Consider the following 24,570-nt stretch of genomic DNA (forward strand, 5'->3'; position numbering starts at 1 on the left):
CTCCAGACTCGCAGCCGTTTGCTCCAGGTGACTGTTTTCTCGAACGAGCTCTTTCCTCGCCGCGCTAGAAGACTTAAGCTTGCCCTCCAGTTCTTCGAATTTTACTCGAAGAATCTCTTTCTCCTCTACGGCCTTCTCGTTGGCCTTCTTATGCTCCGCCCTTACTCTCTCGATCACCTTCAACCGCGTCTGGGCAAGCTTCTCTGAAGATCCCAACTGGATCATCGTCTGTTTCAGAGCGCTGTCGTATTTCTCAACGAGAAAGTTCATACTCCCATCACTCTGCAAAACGACAAACATGAGCCACGTAAGACGAGTAAAACCCGATGGATCGAATGATGAGGTAAAGCATGAAGGATAGCGCAGTTACCCGAGCTCTCGAAGAAGCAGCGTCTATGTATTCGTTCCTGAAGTACAGGTCGTCCAGCTGTGGCATCTCCTTCGTCCCGCCACGAATCTGGCGCGTCAGCTCCGCGCACCTAAGAGGGTTAAGGATTAGGGGGGTCGTCTCATTGTAGGAAAACTCGACCCGATCAGGGAACTCTATCTTCTTCCCCCTCGCAGTAGAACCCTCCGAACGAGACCTTGCTCTTGCGGACGGATCGGGAATGGGTCTATCATCCGCAACAGGATCACCGCCCCGCTCTTAGACCTCTCTCTCCGCGGAAGGGGTCTCAAGGGAAATGTCTCCTCCCGCGAAAACTTCGACGAGGCCCACCTCCGCATCGGAAGGACGCGGCTCAGTCTCAACGGACTTCTTCTTCTTTTTCTTTCTGGGACGATCTTCAGGCGCAACCTCGGAACGGTCAGCCTCGACAGAACCCGCTTCGAAAGGCCTCTTCCTCCCTCTCTCTCTCTTCCTCTCCTCCAAACCTTCGGAGGTTTCGTCAAGAGAAGCCATCTCTTCAAGAGGAAGCTCTTCGGCTGCTTTCCTCCTGGCTTTCTTGCTCCTCTTCCTCTTTTTAGGACTTGAAGCAGGAGGCTCCGCCTCAACGTCTTTGTCGACTAAACCAAGGGTCCCTTCCAAGGAAGCTCGACCTGCGTCAGAACTAGCCGCCCCTTGCATATCCGTAGTAGTCGCTTTCTTCTTAAGACTTGAAGCAGGAGGCTCCGCCCCAACGTCTTTGTCAACTGAACCCAGGTCTTTGTCGACCAAACCAAGGGTCCCTTCCGAGGAAGCCCGACCTGCGTCGGAACTAGTCACCCCTCGCATATCGGAAGTAGTCGATTTCTTTGAAAGCAGTTGCAGCTTCCCCCTCAGCAAAGCACTCAAATCCGGTACTCCGTCCATCTTCCTAGCTTCGTCTAAAAATTTCTGCTGCTTCCGAGTGAAAAGAGACAGACGCGACTTGCGGGGTCCGAGTACGACAGGGAGCTTCAATTCCCAATCAGCTGTAAATAAAAAGAGGAGAAGAGAGACTAAGTGTTGCTACAACTTCTCGGAGAAAGACCGATGAACTCACCTCTAGCAATCCGAGCTTCTTGACGTCTTATCCACTCTCTACTAAGGTCAGGCCAACGGAGATGACTGTGAGCCGCAATCGCCTGGGCACTCTCGAAGAAGTTCTCCGGGTACGCGATCGTATTCGGGTGACGAACTGCAATAACAAAAAAAAAAACACGCCGTTAGGATACTCGAATAGAGCGTGGCGACAACAAACACTATCTACCAAGTGCTTTGTTCCACAGAACGCGGTAGTCGTCCCCAGGAGGCTCTGCGAAGGCATGCTCGTCAGATTTAACGTAAAAGTACGAGCGTTGCCAGTCCTTCGTCTTGTTCGGGTGTCCTGACAATACATTGTAGACCGAGCGCATCTTCACCGAGAATATCCCATGTGGCTCCGCCTTCGTGAAAGTCAACTCTTCGAATACTCTCACACTCATCGAAACGTCTATCTCCGCCGCCATCACCATTAGCATTACCGCGGTGCGCAATGACCCGTTGAGCAACTGACAAATGGCAATGTCCCGACGAAATGCGTACGACGTGATCAGTCGGGGAATTGGAAACCAGAGTTTCGTATGGTCCCCAAAATACGACTCATAGACGCACTGATAGCCAATCGGAGGCGACCAAGGACGCTGTCCCCTAGAAGGAATGATGTATGTGACGCCGGCACCTCCACTTCGCCTCAATAAGTCCTTCACCGTCTTGTGGGAGGAGCAAGAATCGAAGACATTCTCCCATGACTGAGCCTGCGGGTCACGAAGCAATTCGGACGGGAGAGGCCCGATTTCTTCGAAGATCCCACCAGGATGATAGATCGTCGGCCGGCAGTCTATCCGATCGAATGGAATCTTCCGACTAGATCGTCCCGACAACCCTGAGGCTTGGCTAGATGCTTCAGAGCCGCTACCACCCCCTTCACTGTTCCCGACTTCAATGCGACCTGCCCTTTCTTCACGAATCATCTTATGAGCGTCAGCGACCAAAAGGCGTTGAGATAGGGTCATGTTGTCTGAATCCCGAAGAGCGTCGCGATGAATCAAGTCGAAATCATCCAGCGGGCTGTCGGCCACCTGCTCGTCTCTGGTCGGACTCGGAGAATCCGCGACCCCTTTTCCTTTTTCTTCTCGCGACAAACGACTTCTCAGGGACATGATTCGGATTTAGGGGACGACTACAGACGCCAGACGATACCGACGGAGTCTATGCGGAGAAAGACGCACCTAGAGAGAGAAAGTAAAAGTAGAGAGAAGGGAGAGAAAGCGGAATACCTGAGTTTGCAGAGATGAATGACGAAAGTGAAGGAAAGAAGCCTATTTATAGCAAAAACGAGGCGCATTCTTCGAAGCGCCATCATTAGGTCTACAAAGGCCTAAATGGGCCTCAAAGGCCGCCTAAATGCCCAGAAACCTACTCGCGACGGTCCAGTTTCTCGCTCAAACCGGTTTTCAATTCAGAAAATCGGACTGAAGTTAATCTCCGGTTCTGGTCTAAACCGACTCAACAGAATTAATCATCCGAAGACCGCCCGGGCTCTAAACCAGAGAACTTTACTTCCCGAGTAAAAATACAATGCTTCATGAAAAGACGCAGCTCGGAGCGACTAGACGCGACAGGCGACTAAAATCACATGCTGGCAAAACAAGTTGTCACTGGCATTAGTTCCCGCCCGGGCTCTAAAACCAGAGAATTCTACCTCCCGAGTAAAACACAACGCATCATGAAAAGACGCAGCTCGGTGCGACTAGATATAATAGGCGACTAAAATCACACACTGGCAAAGCAAGTTGTCGCTGGCATTACGTCCTGTTATATGAACGAACCTGACCCACAAATTCACTGAGACCGACAAGCCGCTCACAAGTGAACTGGGGGGGACTTATTGTAGGAGATGGATTACATCCCTCCACAAGGCCCATCAAATAACAGGCCGCAGCCCGACAATTTCGACTGAGTTTAGTCGGCTTAGCGGCTAAAGACGTCGGCTCGACTCTAGAGTACTTTAAGCCAGTCGACTAAGATGATCAGTTGTACTCGGCTTGGACGAAATAACACCAAGGCCCGCATACTCGGCCTTTGGTGACAGGGCCCAAAGGATAAGTGCGATTAATGCATCACGAACAGAGGCACTATAAGAGGGGAGGAGGAGGCAACGAGCCAAAGGACTTTTGGACAACCTACACACTGAGCGGCTAGATCTAGGGTTTCTAAACGATCATTCTGATCTTGTTGCTTAGACCTCACATCTTGTCTCCTTATTTCCCATCAATCTTGTAACCCTTTGTCGGATTCTAATAAAAACGTCTTTAGTCACCCATCCTGAAGTTCATCATTCCGATCAACTGAATCTCGTACAAACAATACACTCCTCTCATCTAAGGGTTTAAAACCCGGACCAAAATACCCATATGATCAAAAGGCACCGGAGATCTTTGATGTCCCCTGGAATCAGCCCTAACTCCATATATTATGTGGGTACTAGCTATAGCGTTCACAATACCGCAGCCTTACGTACCACTACCTTCTACACAGAAGATAAGATTCTGCTAAGGTCCACTTAATACCCTTACAGGCCTATTCCTCTCTCTTACTAGTGACTTTGATATTATCCGATGTCTGTAAAATTCGATGGCTCTTGTGTCCTGCAGAAAATTTTGGTCTTTCCTTAGGTTGGTTCGCGTACTAGTTGATGCTTTTGGTTCGTAATCTATAGTTATCTGAAAGAAATATAATGACAACCCGTTTGATCTCTTTGGTAGCTGGGACGATCAAATATGCAACAAAGTGCTAACTGATAATTACACCAATAAGCCTAGGACTCGTTCAGGTTAGGTTTCATATATAAGTAACCGAGTTTATACCACTTTTATAGTGTCGAGATCTTAGTCACAACTCAGACTACTAAATTAAAAAATCAAAGGCAATCAAGTGCTAAAAGATCATTTGTGGGCAAAACTGGCTAAGAAACGTGAGTAGAATAGTAGTTGTCTAGTAGAAACAATGAAGGAATAATACCCTGAACATAAAACTGAAACCAAGAGAGACGGATAACGGATTGTTAAGTGAGATGTTGGATATAACAGAGCTTGTTTCATGACTCTCCATACTCCCCGCTCAAAGTTTTTCGAGGCCTCTCGACAAGAAATTTATTTTAGGTTTTTAATAGCAAAAAATATTTTCACATCAAAAAGTGAGTATAAATATATCTAAAATTGTTTATATGATATATTAATTACTAAAATTAGTAATACAAATTATACAGACAAACTATAACTTAATATAGATATTATCTTTTAAAAACAATTTAAACAAAATATGTATTCGAGGTTATGGTGAGTTTTTCTAAAATTTTCTATCTCATTCTCTTTCGTTTTGACCTTTTTAATCTTTAAAACCTATTAGAACTCTTCAGTCGAGCTGCTCTAACTCAGTCGACTTTATTTTAAATATGTATCGAAGATCAATATTATTCGATAAGTTCTCAAAAAAAAATCACAAAATCAGTATTTTAATATAATGTAAGTTAATAACAAAATTTTAATTAATTAAATAATTAAATTAATTGGATGCTGCCAAATGGACGAAAGGGTTCTTATTTGTCTCATTTGAGAACTGTCTGTTGATGACAAAAAGAAAAAAACTATTTGTTACATTTTTTTTTGTAATTTTTTTTCTTTTTAAAAAATCATTAGATATATCAATTAGAATCTTTTTTGTTGGAGAACCTTCGTGTAGTTTGAATATTCTATGGAGCAGCTCATGGACTATAAGAATCGGAACTGAATATCATTACGGGCCTCATGTACACCATAGGCCCAAATATTGAAACGATGTGGTATCATTTCATAACGAGAGGTTAAAGTTAAATCGCTTTCTTTTTCACCTTTTATTGCCGGTCGGTAGTTCTCTGATGGCCGCCGTCGCAGATTCCGTAGATAACAGCACAACAATCTTCCCTGAGAATCAAACTCCCATACCCTCCGGAGTCACTGCCACACCATTGCTTAACGAAAACACTGATGCCTTCCCTGAATTGAATCAACCGGATAGCTCAGCTGCTGTGGAGAGATGGCCAGGTTGGCCTGGGGATTGCGTGTTTCGAGTGATCGTCCCGTAGCTAAAGTCGGAGCTATCATCGGACGCAAAGGAGATATCATCAGAAAGATGTGCGAGGAGACTAGCGCTCGCATCAAAGTCCTCGACGGTCCCGCCACGACTCAAGATCGCGTCGGTAGTCTCTTTCTACACAATTGGAGATAATTAGGGTTTTTCTAAGAATCAGTGTTAAAGATTCTTGCGTTAAAGTTTCAATTCTTGTGATGATTTTTTTCTTTTCTAAAGTTTTAGTTTTAAATTACTTTCTTGAGTTGTGGATTGTAGTTTAGTTAATGTCTTTTTGGTCTTGAATGTTATGGTTTAGGTGCTAATATTTTTTAAGAAAATATCTTATAGACAGATAAAAAGAGAGAAAGTAAAAACAACAGAAACGATCAATCGATCGTCAAACCATCATCTAAAGAAAAATACGGAAGGTTGCTCAACTCCAAATCATTCACTTCCATCTGATCCAAGGCGGTCGTCTGCACCGACCGGGCCCGTTCATTCTCGGCCAACTTCTCCGCAGGAATGGAAATCCCCTCGTCGATAAACAACTTGAGGCAACTAACGACCCCTGAAAGCTGAGACTCAAGATCGCGTCGTTAGTCTCTTTCTACACAATTGGAGATAATTAGGGTTTTTCTAAGAATCAGTGTTAAAGATTCTTGCGTTAAAGTTTCAATTCTTGTGATGCTTTTTTTTCTTTTCGAAAGTTTTAGTCTTAAATTACTTTCTTGAGTTGTGGATTGTAGTTTAGTTAATGTCTTTTTGGTCTTGAATGTTATGGTTTAGGTGCTAATATTTTTAAAAAAAATATCTTATACACAGATAAAAAGAGAGAAAGCAAAAACAACAGAAACGATCAATTGATCGTCAAACCATCATCTAAAGAAAAATACGGAAGGTCGCTCAACTCCAAATCATTCACTTCCATCTGATCCAAGGCAGCCGTCTGCACCGACAGTGCCCGTTCATTCTCGGCCAACTTCTCCGCAGGAATGGGAATCCCCTCGTCGATAAACAACTTGAGGCAACTAATGACCCCTGAAAGCTGAGACTCAATCAAAACCTGGGGACGAACTACATCCCGATCAGACAAGTACCTTCTCACTTTCTCCACAAACCCACCAAAATGAGCAGACATAACGGACTCAAAGCGACGCCTCTCTGACTCAAAGCGACGCCTCTCTGACTCCACCAGCTCTGCGCGAGACGCCTTCAGCTGCGCCTCCTCCGCTTCCAAAACCGACTTCTGAGATAACAACTCCTTCAAAAGGAAATTCCGCTCGGTGATATCCCCCTTTATACAGTTGACCTCAGTCCTCAGGCCCCGATTCTCGGCATCAAGCTTCGACGAACTTTCCTCCAAAGCCTTCAAAGACAAGAAAGCAGCAGATGACCTCTCCCTTTCCTTGGCCAAAAGACGCATTCTTGCTCGAGACCGTCTGACAGATGCCTACATTTCCCTTCGAACAGCTCCACCAGGTGGTTTCCTTTTATCTTCGACTACGAAAAGACACACTGAGAAGGAAATAAGCCAAACGATGAACGAAGAGAAAAAAAAGGATGACTCATAACCAAGACATTATGATTTGTAATCTTTTCATTTATCTATGATGGTGTAATCTCATATATAAGGAACCTCTATGTTATGAATAAAGAGAGACTTTTCCATTACTTTTATAACATTGTTACATTTTTTTTTTGTAATTTTTTTTCTTTTTAAAAAATCATTAGATATATCCATTAGAACTTTTTTTGTTGGAGAACCTTCATGTAGTTTGAATATTCTACAGAGCAGCTCATGGACTATAAGAAGCGGAACTGAATATCATTACGGGCCTCATGTACACCATAGGCCCAAATATTGAAACGACGTGGTATCATTTCATAACGAGAGGTTAAAGTTAAATCGCTTTCTTTTTCACCTTTTATTGCCGGTCAGTGGTTCTCTGATGGCCTCCGTCGCAGATTCCGTGGATAACGGCGCAACAATCTTCCCTGAGAATCAAACTCCCATACCCTCCGGAGTCACTGCCACAACATTGCTTAACGAAAACTCTGATGCCTTCCCTGAATTGAATCAACCGGATAGCTCAGCTGCTGCGGAGAGATGGCCAGGTTGGCCTGGGGATTGCGTGTTTCGAGTGATCGTCCCCGTAGCTAAAGTCGGAGCTATCATCGGACGCAAAGGAGATATCATCAGAAAGATGTGCGAGGAGACTCGCGCTCGCATCAAAGTCCTCGACGGTCCCGCCACGACTCAAGATCGCGTCGTTAGTCTCTTTCTACACAATTCGAGATAATTAGGGGTTTTCTAAGAATCAGTGTAAAGATTCTTGCATTAAAGTTTCAGTTCTTGTGATGATTTTTTTCTTTTCGAAAGTTTTAGTTTTTAATTATTTATTCTTGAGTTGGATTGTGGTTTAGTTAATGTCTTTTTGGTCTTGAATGTTATGGTTTAGGTGCTAATATTTTTTTAAAAAAATATCTTATAAACAGATAAAAAGAGAGAAAGTAAAAACAACAGAAACGATCAATCGATCGTCAAACCATCATCTAAAGAAAAATACGGAAGGTCGCTCAACTCCAAATCATTCACTTCCATCTGATCCAAGGCGGCCGTCTGCACCGATAGGGCCCGTTCATTCTCGGCCAACTTCTCCGCAGGAATGGAAATCCCCTCGTCGATAAACAACTTGGGGCAACTAACGATCCCTGAAAGCTGAGACTCAAGATCGCGTCGTTAGTCTCTTTCTACACAATTGGAGATAATTAGGGTTTTTCTAAGAATCAGTGTTAAAGATTCTTGCGTTAAAGTTTCAATTCTTGTGATGATTTTTTTCTTTTCGAAAGTTTTAGTCTTAAATTACTTTCTTGAGTTGTGGATTGTAGTTTAGTCAATGTCTTTTTGGTCTAGAATGCTATGGTTTAGGTGCTAATATTTTTAAAAAAAATATCTTATACACAGATAAAAAGAGAGAAAGCAAAAACAACAGAAACGATCAATCGATCGTCAAACCATCATCTAAAGAAAAATACGGAAGGTCGCTCAACTCCAAATCATTCACTTCCATCTGATCCAAGGCGGCCGTCTGCACCGACAGGGCCCGTTCATTCTCGGCCAACTTCTCTGCAGGAATGGGAATCCCCTCGTCGATAAACAACTTGAGGCAACTAACGACCCCTGAAAGCTGAGACTCAATCAAAACCTGGGGACGAACTACATCCCGATCAGACAAGTACCTTCTCACTTTCTCCACAAACCCACCAAAATGAGCAGACATAACGGACTCAAAGCGACGCCTCTCTGACTCAAAGCGACGCCTCTCTGACTCCACCAGCTCTGCGCGAGACGCCTTCAGCTGTGCCACCTCCGCTTCCAAAACCGACTTCTGAGATAAGAACTCCTTCAAACGGAAATTCCGCTCGGCGATATCCCCCTTTATACAGTTGACCTCAGTCCTCAGGCCCCGATTCTCGGCATCAAGCTTCGACGAACTTTCCTCCAAAGCCTTCAAGACAAGAAAGCAGCAGATGACCTCGCCCTTTCCTCGGCCAAAAGACGCGTTCTTGCTCGAGACCGTCTGACAGACGCCTACATTTCCCTTCGAACAGCTCCACCAGGTGGTTTCCTTTTATCTTCGACTACGAAAAGACACACTGAGAAGGAAATAAGCCAAACGATGAACGAAGAGAAAAAAAAGGATGACTCATAACCAAGAGATTATGATTTGTAATCTTTCTATTTATATATGATGGTGTAATCTCCTATATAAAGAACCTTTATGTTATGAATAAAGAGAGACTTTTTCATTACTTTTATAACATTGTTACATTTTTTTTTTGTAATTTTTTTTCTTTTTAAGAAATCATTAGATATATCCATTAGAACTTTTTTTGTTGGAGAACCTTCATGTAGTTTGAATATTCTACGGAGCAGTTCATGAACTGAATATCATTACGGGCCTCATGTACACCATAGGCCCAAATATTGAAACGACGTGGTATCATTTCATAACGAGAGGTTAAAGTTAAATTGCTTTCTTTTTCGCCTTTTATTGCCGGTAGGTGGTTCTCTGATGGCAGCCGTCGCAGATTCCGTGGATAACTGCGCAACAATCTTCCCTGAGAATCAAACTCCCATACCCTCCGGAGTCACTGCCACAACATTGCTTAACGAAAACTCTGATGCCTTCCCTGAATTGAATCAACCGGATAGCTCAGCTGCTGCGGAGAGATGGCCAGGTTGGCCTGGGGATTGCGTGTTTCGAGTGATCGTCCCCATAGCTAAAGTCGGAGCTATCATCGGACGCAAAGGAGATATCATCAGAAAGATGTGCGAGGAGACTCGCGCTCGCATCAAAGTCCTCGACGGTCCCGCCACGACTCAAGATCGCGTCGTTAGTCTCTTTCTACATAATTGGAGATAATTAGGGTTTTTCTAAGAATCAGTGTTAAAGATTCTTGCGTTAAAGTTTCAATTCTTGTGATGATTTTTTTTCTTTTCGAAAGTTTTAGTTTTTAATTATTTATTCTTGAGTTGGATTGTGGTTTAGTTAATGTCTTTTTGGTCTTGAATGTTATGGTTAGGTGCTAATATCTGCGAAGGAAGATCTAGAGGCATACATGTCGCCTGCAATGGAAGCAGTCGTGAGGGTGTTCAGACGAGTTTCAGAATTGCCTGATAACGATGACGATGATGATGTTCAAAAAGCTGGAAGTGCCGTCTCTTCAGTGCGTTTATTAGTTGCGTCTATGCAGGCGATAAGTTTGATAGGGAAACAAGGATCCTCCATTAAAGCAATAGTAGAGAACTCTGGTGCATCAGTTCGCATATTATCAGAAGGTAGTATCATCTCTTTGTTTGTCTCTGTAAAGTTCAGTTAGTTCTTTAATTCATATGTATCATCTTGTAGAAACTGAGTCTATGTTTATGAAGTTGTGTGCTATGTAAAGTGTTTTTTTTTTTTTGCTGCCAGAGGAAACACCGTTCTATGCTGGGCAAGATGAGAGGATAGTGGATGTGCAGGGGGAAGCTTTAAAGATTGCAAAAGCGTTAGAAGCGATTGTTGGCCACCTAAGGAAGTTTCTAGTCGACCATTCTGTGGTTCCTCTCTTCGAGAAGCAAGTAAGCTTTTTAAGTTGTCTGAACAACTAGTTCCTTGGGTGTCTCTCTTTTTTTGTTCTTTTCTGAGTTGTCTAATTTTTTTTTTCTTTCATCTTTAGTACTTAGCTAGAGTCTCTCAAGTTCGCCAGGAAGAACCCTTAGCTGAAAACAAGTCATCTCTCCATACTCTTTCGTCAAATGTGATGGAGTCTGATCTCTCCCTCTTAGCACGAAGGGAGCCTCTGTTTTTGGAGCGTGATCCTCGGGTGGAGTCACGTGTTCAACCTTCAGCAGCTTCTATGTACAGTCAAGATCCTGTACTCGCCGCCACCCTTGCTCGTGTTTCCGCTGCTTTTGTTACACAGGTAGATTCCATTGGATACAGCATCTAAGCTTATATCTTTGAACTAGTTAAAGACGTTTCTGTTATGGGTTTTCTTAACAGGTATCTCAAACAATGCAAATACCGTTCTCCTATGCGGAGGATATTATTGGTTTGGAAGGAGCTAATATAGCCTACATCCGCCGGAGTAGCGGAGCTACCGTAACCATTCAAGAGAGTCCACATCCTGATGAAATCACAGTGGAAATCAAAGGCACCTCTTCTCAAGTACAAACTGCTCAGCTGCTAATTCAAGTAAGAACGCATTTCATGTGTTTTGCGTAAATGCTAAAGATTAATTTACAAACTTATTTGTTGTCTACGTGTGTGTGCGTAGGAGTTCATCAGCAATCACAAGGAACCGGTTTCGGTTTCAGGGGGATATGCTAGAGTCGACACTGGCTATGTACCTGCTGTATATCCTCCTCAGCTGAGCAACCGTCAAGAGCCGCTCACGAGTACCTACACGGGCACAGAGACTGTGCAGTACAGACCAACATCATACTCTCAACTGCCTGGTCAGTCAACCTACACGCCGACTCTGACTGGGCAAACTTACGATACGGAATATAGACCAGCTTCTGATGTTAATGGTTACAGCAGTTACAGTTTATGAATCGTTGTGCTCTGTGTTGTTCCGAAGTTAAAAAAAAAAAAAAAACAAGTGCTAGAGAGCCAGTGTAGTTGAATGTGTAGTGTAAATCTAGGTGCCTTTTTCTTTCAAATTTCGATGTATTTGACACGACAGATCTAGTCACATATAACAGTTTCATGTTTTTTCCTTCTTTCTGTCATGTTCGTTTTGATTTTGTATTCTGGTGTCTATGAGATTTTGACGGAACCATGGGAACTCTTACGTGTTGAAAGTAGGATTTTCTACCTGGACATGATGTATGAAAACTATAAGGAGACCCCTGTGTTGCGGAAAGGGCTATATCCATCATGGAGCTATCCACAACTTTGACTGGTGGTCTACACTGTATGTTAGCATTTGCCAAATGAGATAAAATCTAAAATCTCTTTACATCCAGTTAGCAATGTAAATGCAAAGTTGCAATCAAATTCTTGGATGGATCACAAAGTAATTGACCAGTGAGCGGACTTATTCATTACATAACAGAAAAAAGTCTTAAGGGCATAAAACTCCGAACCCAGAGGAGATTGTGAAATAAAAAGACAAGAAACGACTGAAAAAAAAAAGGATTTTAATCTTTGTTTCGAGATTCTTCCTTCTTGTCTACTTCATCACTTCCCATCTGAGGTAATGTCTTGAAATAAGAAAGAGAAATGATTATCAGATCATCTCGACATTACATCGAACACCTTACACGCATTGAAGGAGAATATAACTTACGAGATCTGGCTTGTATAAATTGTGTACGACGGAGGCTCCGGCGAGCAATGAGGCTACAACGACGACGGTTGACAACGCTAAAGACGGAGTTCCCGTCGGCTTCTTCCCCCCAAATCTTTTGTTCATCTTTTTTGTCTCTTCTTTGAACAACCGCGACTGCGCGACTGTATGTACACTTGAACTGGTAAAACTAAAAACTAATAAACGAAGCTTTGTTTTTTTAATCACGCGCGAACTCGCGCGTGAAGGGCAACTTCCCCTTTTTAATTGGTTTGCTATAAAATCATTACTGTAATTCCAATTTCAACTCGGTTTGTTCTACCAATTCACATATTGTGGTTTATTACTTAACCGGTGCAAAGCCAACAAAAAAAAAAAAAAGAAAAAACATTCATTAGCTCAAGAAAGAAACAACTATTTATTCGGTTTATTTTTATTCTGTTCCTTTGTACACACAAACGTAGATAATGAGAAGAAGATGATACAGAGATTTGAGTAAATATAAGGTATAGTATCTGCACTTTGGGTTTATATTGAATGTACAGCCATATATCTAAGTCCCTCCTCTATAATCCTTTGACAAGGAAGGGACCAAGATTATACATATATATATATATAGCTCAAGAGTATGGTGTGTATAAGTAAGAAGAAGCGCCACTAAAACCACCTGAAAACAGCAATCACCAGTAGCAAGAGGGAGAATCCCATCGCCTGCAACATCACGAGATCTCATCATCATTTCGTTGGAAGCTCAAACGGTCAAGACCCAAGAGAGAGAGAGAGAGTCATTACAGTGATTGCGGAAGCAGCAAGACCGGCTCTTTCTCTAGGATCCTTGCGGTAGTAGTTCCCGAAATAGAGAAATGTCGCATAATACCACAAGAGAGGGAACACAAATCCCAGGAGGAAGCTGTAAAGAGAGAGATATCATCAGGTAAACAGAACTGGAGACTTAACAGTTAACACCAAAAACAAAACAAAAGATTCTACTCACGAGAACCATCCTATTCCGCAACCGAAGCATGGGAGAGGCTTGTCATACGCTCCATTTTCAACATCATCCACGTCTTTAACAAGCGTATATCTTCCTTTCCCACAAACCATAGCATCTACCACACAAGCCCAATGTATTAGCTCACAAAGAATCAACACTTGAACAGACTTAAAAGGGTTTTACATTTTGGAAAGAGTTTCTTAATGCAATGAGAAAGAGCTAGTTGTGAATGGTGATGATACCTTTAATAGCAGAGTAGTATCTAGCAGCTGGTCTGATAACACTGGCATGCTTATCTCCCATGGATTTCACCAGCTCTGCACTTCCATCTGCACGCTCTTTAACATCTACAAAATATAAAAACCAATAGAATAGATTAAATCCAAACTGATGAAAAACTCATCAAACTTCAAGGTACTCCCCACTTGAAAGCATGAGTCAACGATCTTACAAAGAGCTTAACCAACAAAAACCAGTATCAATACTCGGTTAACCAATTTCTATTGGTTTAATCTTTTCAAATATTTGAGACTGAGTCATAACTACCCTAAAGAAATCTTAACTCATTGTTTGGTTCTAAAAGCTTTTGATAGAGTCAACGCTGTCCATGTTCGTGTTCTCAGAAATCATATATATGCAATCAATTACAGCAAGTAAACTACTTTGTTCTCAAGATTTGGATGACTAATCTGATCATAAAGGGGAAGAAGAAGATGATTACTTTCTGCCATATGTTCTTCAGTAAAAAGAGCTTCTCGGTGAACGTCAAGCTCTTGCTTCAAATTAGCCTTCAACAAAAAAAACAGTAACAATATGAATTTACACCCCTGAAGATAGATTTCAATCGAACTAAGGCTCGAAACACACACAGATCGATCGATCAATCAATCAAACACCAAGAGTGCGGATTAGATTATTCTCTCTAATTGAAAAGATGTAGTACTAGAAATCTATGAATGACTCAATTCGAGAGGAGATTGATTGCAAAGGGAAGATGGGGGAGATGATCGAGATTCGAGCAACCTTAAGCGAAAGGAGAGAGTCGTCTTCCTTCTTCTTCTTCGGCTGCTTCAACTTCAACTTCAACTTCAACTTCGTAAACGTTAAATGCGGAGAGAGTAGAAGAAGCAGAAGAAGCCAAGTCTGAGGTCAGACTCAAAGGAGAGACTTTTTAATTTTCTTTTTCCCCAACCCCAAAGTTAGTTAATGGGAAATTGGGGCCTATAGACATGAAAAAAACTATAATACACACAATACCTATTTTCTCATATTATGTATACATATTAATACTGTAATACCCTTTAAACTCAACCAGCCAATCTGCTACCAAAATTAATTAAAAATTAAACTATTAACTGGATAAAAGGTATCTCGTGTCTTACCTCTATTCATAATTCCCTTTTCACTTTTGTTGATAACTTTTTCGAGGTCGAGTGGTTTCCGGACACCGATTTCTTCCAAATCCTCCCCTCTACCTTCAATCGACAGCTTTTCCATCTTCTTCGTGCTTCCTTTTAATCGTGTTTGGCGTTTGGGTTCCGCGTTAGAGTTTCAGTGGCGGTTAGTAACACACCCTTCCTATCCAACTTCACCAACTCGATTCTTCTCAGATCTCTGAAAGTTTTGTAAATTCTCCCTCGTTTCCGTCGATTCTCTTAGTCTTTGCTTTCTCTGTGTTTATTTTCTTTTATTTGGGCTAGTCTCATAGTATACTTATCTAATTTAAAACCTCCATTCCATTTGGGATGTAATAGTATACTTATCTAATTCATCTATTCCATTTAGAATAGTATCATCGTTCCTGTTGCATACCATCGGTACCGTTATAGAATTAATCCCTCTCATCGGCCTTTTCCAATTTGATTTAGAGTTTGGGTTTTTCCGGGTTGTGTGAGGGTTCCTTTAATTTGAATTATCTTTGTATCAGTGCTGCAAAATAAGTAGTGTAGTTATTTAAGGAAAGATGTGTAGAATATCACAACTTACAAATGCTCACTAAGTAGACATAGTATGATATTTATAAACTCGAGTCCATTTGAAATGAAATAGTATTCGTATCGAATTGAACTATTTCACTTAAGATAGTATCACTTACTATTCTGCTTTGCTTGTCTGGTCTTTCCTTGTTTGTAACGTATTTATTGTATTGTCATTTTGATTTATGCTTTGTGTGTTTGCTCGTTTTGTTTAGTCTGTCAGCCTTTTGAATTACACAGAATATCATTGTGTTTCTGGCATTACACTTGTTTTTCTCTGTCACTGATAAATATACAATCTTCTCTATGGTGAATGTCAGATCTGATAGGTAAATTGGCTTCTACAATTTATAGTCGGTTGTGTTTCCCTCTGATGCTCTTCTTCTTTCTTATGCTTGAATTGGGATTTTGTATCAGCTATGGATAGTACATAGTGTAAAAATAGTGATTATTTTGTAGAATAGTATCTGCACGAGCTGATTCCACGTATGTATATAGCACACTTATTATGTTTATACATATATAGCACACTTATTGTGGAATAATGATGATTTTGTGGAATAGTATCTGTCACATGGAATATAAGAAAGTTGTAGTTTCACATTATTCTATCTTATATAGAATCATAGTTTTATATCTTATGCATTTCCATTTGTTAACTATACTTATTATGTTTTGAGTGCTACTTCGTTTCTATATTCAATATTATAATTCCCACCGTCTTGACTTTTTGCCTCTCTTACTTCATTCTACAGGTTTAGTATGGACGAGTTAGGCCTTCCAAGTAGATTGTTAGAGACATGCTTTGAACCCACTGGCAAGAAAATAATTAACAACTAATTCAATCTTCGTTGGACTGAAGTGATAAAGAATGCATTAGAGGATGAGGACCTGGCGATGTTGAATGCGTCACAGTTTGGACAAGTCTTGCAGATGGGGTCCTATACCTTCTATGTTATGCTTCTTCATTATTTTCTTGCTCGACAGTTGGTTCTTGAGAAGGACTTCGAACTCTGGTGGCTCTTCGTGGGGAAACCAATTTGTTATGCTATACAAGCTTTGCTTCTGTAACGGGCCTCAATTGTGAAGAAATACGGGACGCTCACCGTGAGGCGAAGGGTTCATATCTGATGTGTAGGCGTTGCTATTTATATACCATACTATTTATATACTATACTATGTATTATACTATGTCTTAACCCATTTCATATTCCATGTCTCTTGAGAAATGTAAATAGATGACTCATGTATTATGGCAGGTGGATTTAATTTGTTGTAGATTTGGGTTGCCTATGTATTGAGTTTTATATTTCCCTAATTTGGGTTTAGTGTTTAGTGAGAAGTGTTCTATTACCATCCCCATTAGCTTCGTATTTCATGTTACCCATAAGGCATGTAAATACATACCTCCAGTATTATAAGAGGTGGATTTAATTTCCCGAAGGTTTGGTTTGCCTATGTTTTGGGGTTTATATTTACCTAACTTGAGTTTAGTGTTTACTGTCAAGTGTTCTATTACTATTTCCATTAGCTTTGTATTTTATGTGGCTAATGAGGAATGTAAATACATGTCTCTAGTATTATAGCAGGTGGATTTAGTTTCCTGAAAATTTGGGTTACGGATTGGGATTTATATTTTCCTAACTTGGGTTTAATGTTTAATGTCAAGTGTTCTATTACCAGTCATATTAGCTTTGTATTTCATGTTGCTCATGAGGAATGTAAATACATGTCTCCAGTATTATGGCAGGTAGATTTAATTTCATAAAGATTTGGGTTGCCTATGTATTGGGGTTTATATTTCCCTAACTTGGGTTTAGTGTTTACTATCAAGTGTTCTTTTACCATTCCCATTAGCTTTGTATTTCATGTGTCTCATGAGGAATGTAAATATATGTCTCCAGTATTATGGCAGGTGGATTTAATTGTCTGGAGATTTGGGTTGCCTATGGATTGGATTTATATTTTCTTAACTTGGGTTTAGTGTTTACTGTTAAGTGTTCTATTACCATTCCTATTAGCTTTGTATTTCATGTTGCTCAATCTTGGCTCTAGTATGCACATAGTATCATTTTAAATAGTACATTGTATATAGTATAGAAGTCTTCGCTATTCATCTGCAGTTAGAAGTAAGTGGAAATCCATTTATATTTTAAAATGTATTCCATTACAGATTCAGAATAGTATTATTCTATCACAAAAGAGTAAATTTCCTATGAAACCCGGTTTATTAGAATATTCGAACACGAAATTACCTCTTCCTTTCTTCAAAGCGGTGAATCTTTAAATTCCTTCACTTTGTTGCTTCTGAGTACTTTGTTGCTTCTGAGTTTCTTCACATAGATTTACAGTGATTATTATATGGAATACACCATTTATGGTTAATTTTCTTTGAATACACCATTTAAGATTACCGGTACTAATTTCCACCACTCGTTTACCTCTCCACAGTAAAAATATTTTCAGTAAATCTACCTTTTGTATGTGGCTTTCTCCTACTCTTAAATACGGAAGAGCTGTAACCCACAATTGCAAATTTATTTCACTAAATACATAATTGCCTCTCCCCAACCGCACACTTCACCGGCTTTGTTCGTGATTATATTAGTAAATTACAAACAGGGTTCTATTTTACGTTAGTCATATCGAATGGAAACTACCCCCATATAAAATGGATGCTTTATAACATGATGTTTCATTCAAAGTTTTTGGTTGTCCCTGCCCGACTTCCACGTGTACGTCTATTACACATGCCCAAACCTATATTTTATGTACTGCCTCATGTCTTCGCATCTATTTCATCGAACAAACCAATATAAAATGACTACATATTTGGACATGTTTTGTTCCGTCCTGATAGTTTGTACCTTGTTCTTCTTATTCTCCGTTTCTATCTTGTGTTCTATAACCCAACCACCAGTACATTGTGTTTGATTTGCGTCCAACTGTATGAATAATATGGATATGTTACCATATGGAATAGTTCTACGCTATATAAAATAGTATCCTCTATTATGTGTAGTAGTAGTTGTTAAATGGAAATTAAACTTCTTTGCAGTCTTATGAAGGGAACATAAGATGGTAACCTTCTGATTCTAACCTTGTGTTCTTTGTAGTTTTATGAAACATAAGATGGTACACCACTTGTTTAACTCTGCACAGTAAAACATCTCTAATAATTCCACCTATTTACGTGGCTTCCTCCTAATCCTTTATATGGAATAGCTGTAATTCATTAGTGGCCATTTACTGCAGGGAATACGTCATCATCTATGAACAACCGCACACATCAGCGTATACGTAAGTGGTTATTTTGGGTCATGTGCATACAACTATTCTAGCTTATGTAGTTCATGTGGAATGGAAAGAAAATTCTTCCCATGTATCTATTTATGTTCATAGTATATATTACATTCCATCTAACTCATGTCAAACGGAAAGTCTCGTCGTCTAAATTGGACGGTTTTACTGAACTCGGTTTGACTTTATGTAAACCATTTCGTATTTTACTTTCACCATGCACCTTATCACGGTTCTAAAACTAAGAACATCATCACTCCATTGTAAATGAACTTACAATAAACCATTCCACATACGTGATGTGGTATGGAAAACAATACAATCGGAATAGGAAATCTGGCTATCATCTTCAGATCGCCGTTATGTTAACAGAGTTTCTATCTCCCTCACATCTGTTCGTCACTACTCTTGATTTATATCCTCCCTCATATGTGCTCAAGACTGCTCCACAACGATCCGTATTACATATGATTGTTACTGTGGCAGACAAACCCTCCACGTGATTCACATTATAACAACGAACCGGCAACCTGTTATGGTAAAGGAGCATAACAGGGTGGAATTAAGCCAAAAAGTCTGACAATCAATAACGTCAAAATCATTGTTACTTTCTTCATTTCTCTTTGAAATCTGGCTATCTAGCCAATAAGTCCAAAGTTAATCTCCTTTTCTTATTTTGCTAATTATGCTATTCCATAAGCAATATTTATTATTGATTATCTTTAGACTTTAATCATATTTTTTAAGTTGTTGGTTTAGGTATGTATCCACCATCTCATATATTGCAGTTTTAGCTGCTAATCGTGTTTGTTCTCTCAAATTGAAAACGTCTTCAACAAATATCAAGTTTAGTTTTTAACCAAAACAAAAAGAAAGTTTATTTCCAAATGTTAGTTTACGAGTACTTTTAGTAATATATATATAAATTTTTAAATAAACAGAATTACGTAATAGATACAACAAATATTAAAGTATGTCCAACTCGATATCACTTACCAACACTTCACGTTTAACTTTTGTTGATTTCTTCCATTTGGTGTTTATCTAATTATCATGACGATTTAAATGTATATATAGTAGCTTGTTTGTTTGCTTAATTAATATCTCACAACCTGTCAAGCTATGCAAATTGATTATTAAAAATAAACGAGTTAACAACCAGAAGACTATTCCTCCAAGAACATTAGTCATAAAGACTAGTATGATCATTAAACACTCACTGAGCACGCATACTCTGTTTCCGGAGTTTAAAAGGGTTTTATATGAACAAGAGTGATATCTTTTTAGCCATAGAGAAGCAGGGGAGATTTGTATGAGAAGCTTGGGACTGGTTCTGCTCGAATGTGCACTGGGTAAATTTCCCTATACCCCACCGGGACACATGAAGGGATGGACCAAGCTAGTAGACATCATTGTTTAAAACCCACCTCCTTATCAGAGCCGTGCCTCTGTTATGAAAAATGAAGCGATCGCCTAGGGCAGCGTTTTTTTTATAAACTTAATATGGCATCTTTTGTTTTTGATTAAAACATTTTTAATTAAGCATACTAATTTTACTCCTAAATAAGAGAAGATATCTATGTATAGTGTATGGATTTATGTTATAGTAATTTGGATAAGCAAAATATGGGTTGGGTAAAGAAAGTAATAAAAGATTAATTCTTATGGTCTTATGGATTTCTAATGATATTTTCGTAGTTTTATTAGTAGAATACCTAGATAATATTTTTAAATAGAAAAACTGACAATAATAGAAAATAATATAAAAATATGATGAAGTAAAATTGGTTATTTTTCCATTAAAACGATTTCTGGATATTAAAAATAAAAGTTTAGTCATCAATTTGCATAATAAGAATAGGATAAATTATGTTTAGTATGAATGTTGTATCTTGTCCGTGTTTTTCATCTGTGACAATAGTATTTAATTTTATACAAATTAAGACATTTTATTTTCAACCGCTTATGTTCGTTATGAATGTTTGCACGGCTTTGCTCCTTATGCACCTTCCCAACTGTTTTCTCCAGAGTTTTGTTCTTTCATCTCGTTATGGTTTCATGTTATTTATCCCGTAATGAGTAGGCACTTCAAATGATGATTTGTTATATAACTTGTGTAGTGTACCAAAAAAAAATCCAAGAGAGAAAATCAGCAAACGAACTTCTGGCGCGTAATCATATACAAGAGTCTCTCATGTATATCTTTCATCATGTGAATAACTTCGTCATTTTTGTGATTTGCTGGTGATATAGGAACACAAGTTCGTGAACATGTTTGAAGATTCAGATGCGAATCTCTCGTCTTACTTCACCAACGCAGGATCTTTGATTCCCCCACTTGCTATCAGCTAGAAGCCTAGAACCAAGTTTGAACACCCCTTTTACCACCAAGTTATATTTTCTATCCACTAGCAGAGATTTTCTCTAATAATATATGACTTTTGAGAGAGTTCTTTGGATAGAGAGAGAGAGTAAAATATCTTTCCATTTTCATATGCAAAAATATTGAAAATCATTTGGATATAAACAGATGATACTAAGAATAAGATGCCTATATATTCACTACAAGAAAACATATTTTTTACTAGGGCAGTATTCGTTGTAAATTCGTCGTAAACGGGGTGTTACGACGAATTAACGTCGAAAGACGTTTCGTTGTTAAACGTCCGTCGTAACGGAGGTTTCGTCGTAAACGACTCGTTACGTTTACGACGAAATATATTCCTCGTAAAGCGCAGGGAAAGGATTCGTCGTAAACGCCACGTAAGACTTCGTCGTAAAGCACACGTAATTATTTCGATGTAAAGCACACGTAAATACTTTCGTTGTAAATCACTCGTAAACATTTCGATGTAAAATCCTCGTAAATATTTCGATGTTAATCACTCGTAAACATTCGATGTAAACTCCATGTAATGTTTACGAGGAGTTTACATCGTTTCTTATTATATTATTATTAATTAGTATATAATAGATTTTAATTTATATTTAATATTCAGAATTTAAAATAATTTAAATTTTAAAACAAAATATGAAATTGGAAAACATATTTTAAAAAGTCATACAATAATATTTAAATTCATAATACAAACAGAAAAAAAAACTACATATTGTCGAAGTAGTTGGTGGGGTTGCTCGGCTGTTGACGGGTTGGATCGGACTCTTGGGGATCTCGTGGTGGCATTCCAAGAGCGGCTCGTCTCTCACTCAACATTCTCTGCATAACCGGGTTTCCCACGGCCATCACGTCTAGCAAATCCTCAAGAGAGTCTAAACGAACCTGCTGGCTATCCATTTGAGCCTTCTGGCTATCCATTTGAGCCTTCATCTGAGCAGTCTCTTCATCCCGTCTCGAAGTGTATGACGAAGTTGCCCTTGCAACTTCGTTAACAGAGCCTATACCGACTATCCGTCCCTTCTTTTTAGGAGCCACCTATAAAATCAAAACATATATTAATATAGTTAATTATGTTAAAATATTTAAAATAATGTAAACTAAAATTTTAAGTTACCTCTTCGAAGATTCTGTCGACCTCTTGGGTGGACAATGTGACTGGTAATCCATCGGGAGACTCCTGGGTTAGTTGCGTCTCCCGTTCTTCAATCCGACCAGCCACTGTTCGGAAGAGTTTCTCAGATGCAGGATCCACAAAAACTCCGTCGGATGTGGCGTGAGTCATCTTGAATAGGTCAGACAGAGAAGGTAAGACTCCCGTCTTCTCGAACTACAAAAAAAAATTAAATTAAATATTATAAATTATATTAATTGAATATTTTAAAATATATATTTAAAACAAAACTTACAGCTTCTAGACGGACTCCTGCATGAGGTTTTTGTCCGGTTCTGTGAAGCATGGGCAAATGACCATCTTTATCCTTCGTCCTTCGAGAAGCCGAGCACGAATTGGCCTTTCTGATCGAAGAGGGGTGCTCCCAATAGGCGATGAGGCCATCCCACACATCCGTCGTGAGCTCAGTGGGCTTTCCCTCATACCCGTAGATCTCCCACTTGTCCTTCCAATCAGAGACTGTGTTGCAGAGGCGTATCTTTGCCTTTGCAACGAATTCCGCCTTCACCCTCTCGGTGATTCCCAAAGACCAATGCCACTTTTGCTGAAACATAAAAATTTTGAAAAAATTACAATTAATAATAAATATTAAAAATATATATATATATATATTTAAAAGTGAAAATTTAATTAAATTTAAAAATCTTACCGCAAAACATTTAAACCACGTGATCTTAACGTGATTTGGTGTCTTGCTCCAGTTCGGGTATGCCCCGTCGTAGTAACCCTTAATCGTCGCCGAAACGCTCCGGCTAACACGGTTGTTAGCCCCAAACCTGAAAAAAAAACAATTTAACCGTTACAAAATAAAAATTAATTAAATTTTAAAGTAATAAAAATTAATAACTTACCAATAAGTTCCTCGGGGTCTATCGGGGTCTAGAACATCCAAACCCTCCCGTCCAGGCTGGGCAAGCAAATCCTCCACCGTATATCTCGCGAAGGGAGCATATGAAGGCACACGCAAATCCGGATGAACTGCACCTTCTGGGACAGGCTCAGGTGCAGCCGCTGGAGGAGGAGGTGGAGGCATCTGCGGTGGAAGAGGAGGACTCGAAAAAACTCTCTGAGAAGTCTGAGAGTCTGGAACTGCATCGGAAGACGATGGACCGGAAGAAGATGTACCGGAACCATCGCCAAACAACTGGGCATAAGTAGGTGCTGCTGGTTTCCTTCTAGGAGCCATCTAAAAAAAAATAAATAAATTTAATCAATTATGACGACATAATTAAAAAATTATTCCGTTACCTAACTAATCACCTAAACTATAGGATTCCGTCATCTAACTAATCACCTAAACTAATTATCTAAATAATCACCTAAACTAATTACCTAACTAATTAATAACCTAAACTAACTTAAAAAAAAAAAAAAAAAGGAGGGAAGAGAATGTACCTTAGGGAGAGGAGAGGAGTTTGGGAGGAATGGACGAGGCAGCCTCGTCTCGGCGTCCCAATATATAGAAAATGTTTCGTCGTAAACGCGACGTAACATTACGACGAAGTTACCAGGCCCGCGTTTTTTCATTTACGACGAAGTTACCAGGCCCGCGTTTTTCGATTTACGACGAAATTACGTCGAAACATCGGTTTACGACGAATTTACAAGGCCCACGTTTACGACGAAGTTACCAGGCCCGCGTTTTTCCATTTACGACGAAATTACGTGGAATAGATAAACATTTACGACGATTTTACAACGCTTAACCCTAAACACCGAGAATGAAATCCCTAAACCCCAAAGTCACATATCATCTAACATCATATCTCTTCTTCTCTACTACTTTGTGCTCTTTCTCCAACTTAAACTCTAAAACCCTAAAACTCCAAATAATTTTTTTAAAATTAACACAAATACATATTATATAAAACAACATTTGTTACACATACATTAGGATGGTAAAAAAACAATATTTCTTTAAACATACGTTACAATAGAGAAATACAACATCAGAGACATATATTACATCACTCTAAATCGTTTTCGTTCTCATCAATATTACATCACTCTAAATCGTTTTCGTTCTCATCACTATCATTACAATCATCATCGTCGCTTCTCTCGAACTCGTCTTCACGTGCTTCATCTGTCGCATCTTCGGGAATATCTTCATATTGAAAGTTTTGCGGGTCGATCAAAAGGATTTCATCAGTTGGTTGTTCTGGTACCTCAACTTCATTGATAGCGTCTTCTTCTTGCAAGGGCGGTTCTTCTCCAGCGACAATGCGTCCACGAGGTGTAATTTTGATAGCAGCTAACCAGTTTATCCCGGAAGTTCGAAGCCGAGGATAAGGAAGGAAGCTTACTTGCTCGGCTTGTGAAGCTAAAATGAAAGGCTCA

At 39.7% G+C, this 24,570-nt stretch overlaps 3 protein-coding genes across 3 annotated transcripts; 1 reads left to right on the plus strand and 2 right to left on the minus strand.

Moving 5' to 3' along the window:
- The first annotated feature begins 7,485 nt into the window (after nt 1-7,485).
- Nucleotides 7,486-11,818, plus strand: LOC106429512 (RNA-binding KH domain-containing protein PEPPER). Its single transcript, XM_013870264.3, has 7 exons — nt 7,486-7,681; nt 9,773-9,948; nt 10,139-10,394; nt 10,528-10,676; nt 10,775-11,020; nt 11,101-11,292; nt 11,375-11,818. Exons 1-7 carry the CDS (start codon nt 7,501-7,503, stop codon nt 11,651-11,653), a joined length of 1,479 nt encoding a protein of 492 aa, XP_013725718.2. The 5' UTR covers nt 7,486-7,500; the 3' UTR covers nt 11,654-11,818.
- A 203-nt stretch (nt 11,819-12,021) lies between these two features.
- On the minus strand, nt 12,022-12,587 carry LOC111199752. Its single transcript, XM_022690049.2, has 2 exons — nt 12,392-12,587; nt 12,022-12,305 (listed from the first exon to the last, which is right to left on the minus strand). The coding sequence occupies exons 1-2, from the start codon at nt 12,515-12,517 to the stop codon at nt 12,243-12,245; spliced, it is 189 nt and encodes a 62-aa protein (XP_022545770.1). The 5' UTR covers nt 12,518-12,587; the 3' UTR covers nt 12,022-12,242.
- Nucleotides 12,588-12,785: 198 nt separating this feature from the next.
- Nucleotides 12,786-14,647, minus strand: LOC106429466. Its single transcript, XM_013870211.2, has 6 exons — nt 14,409-14,647; nt 14,107-14,173; nt 13,628-13,732; nt 13,386-13,500; nt 13,184-13,301; nt 12,786-13,102 (listed from the first exon to the last, which is right to left on the minus strand). The coding sequence occupies exons 2-6, from the start codon at nt 14,114-14,116 to the stop codon at nt 13,049-13,051; spliced, it is 402 nt and encodes a 133-aa protein (XP_013725665.1). The 5' UTR covers nt 14,117-14,173; nt 14,409-14,647; the 3' UTR covers nt 12,786-13,048.
- Between the last annotated feature and the right edge of the window lie 9,923 nt (nt 14,648-24,570).

The sequence above is a fragment of the Brassica napus genome, chromosome C8 (assembly GCF_020379485.1).
Source record: "Brassica napus cultivar Da-Ae chromosome C8, Da-Ae, whole genome shotgun sequence".
Taxonomy (NCBI): Eukaryota; Viridiplantae; Streptophyta; class Magnoliopsida; order Brassicales; family Brassicaceae; genus Brassica; species Brassica napus.

Excerpts from the sequence above, each read along its gene's own strand:
- LOC106429512 (XM_013870264.3), top strand. The coding sequence starts at position 7,501 with ATGGCCTCCGTCGCAGATTCCGTGGATAACGGCGCAACAATCTTCCCT. Across the intron at positions 7,682-9,772 it reads GCCAGGTTGGCCTGGGGATT|CTGCTGCGGAGAGATGGCCA; the intron begins GCGTGTTTCGAG and ends CGGATAGCTCAG. Across the intron at positions 10,395-10,527 it reads AGTTCGCATATTATCAGAAG|AGGAAACACCGTTCTATGCT; the intron begins GTAGTATCATCT and ends TTTTGCTGCCAG.
- LOC111199752 (XM_022690049.2), bottom strand. The coding sequence starts at position 12,517 with ATGAACAAAAGATTTGGGGGGAAGAAGCCGACGGGAACTCCGTCTTTA. Across the intron at positions 12,306-12,391 it reads ATTTATACAAGCCAGATCTC|ACATTACCTCAGATGGGAAG; the intron begins GTAAGTTATATT and ends TCTTATTTCAAG.
- LOC106429466 (XM_013870211.2), bottom strand. Across the intron at positions 13,501-13,627 it reads ATACTACTCTGCTATTAAAG|ATGCTATGGTTTGTGGGAAA; the intron begins GTATCATCACCA and ends CTTGTGTGGTAG. Across the intron at positions 13,302-13,385 it reads TGCGGAATAGGATGGTTCTC|CTTCCTCCTGGGATTTGTGT; the intron begins GTGAGTAGAATC and ends CTCTCTTTACAG.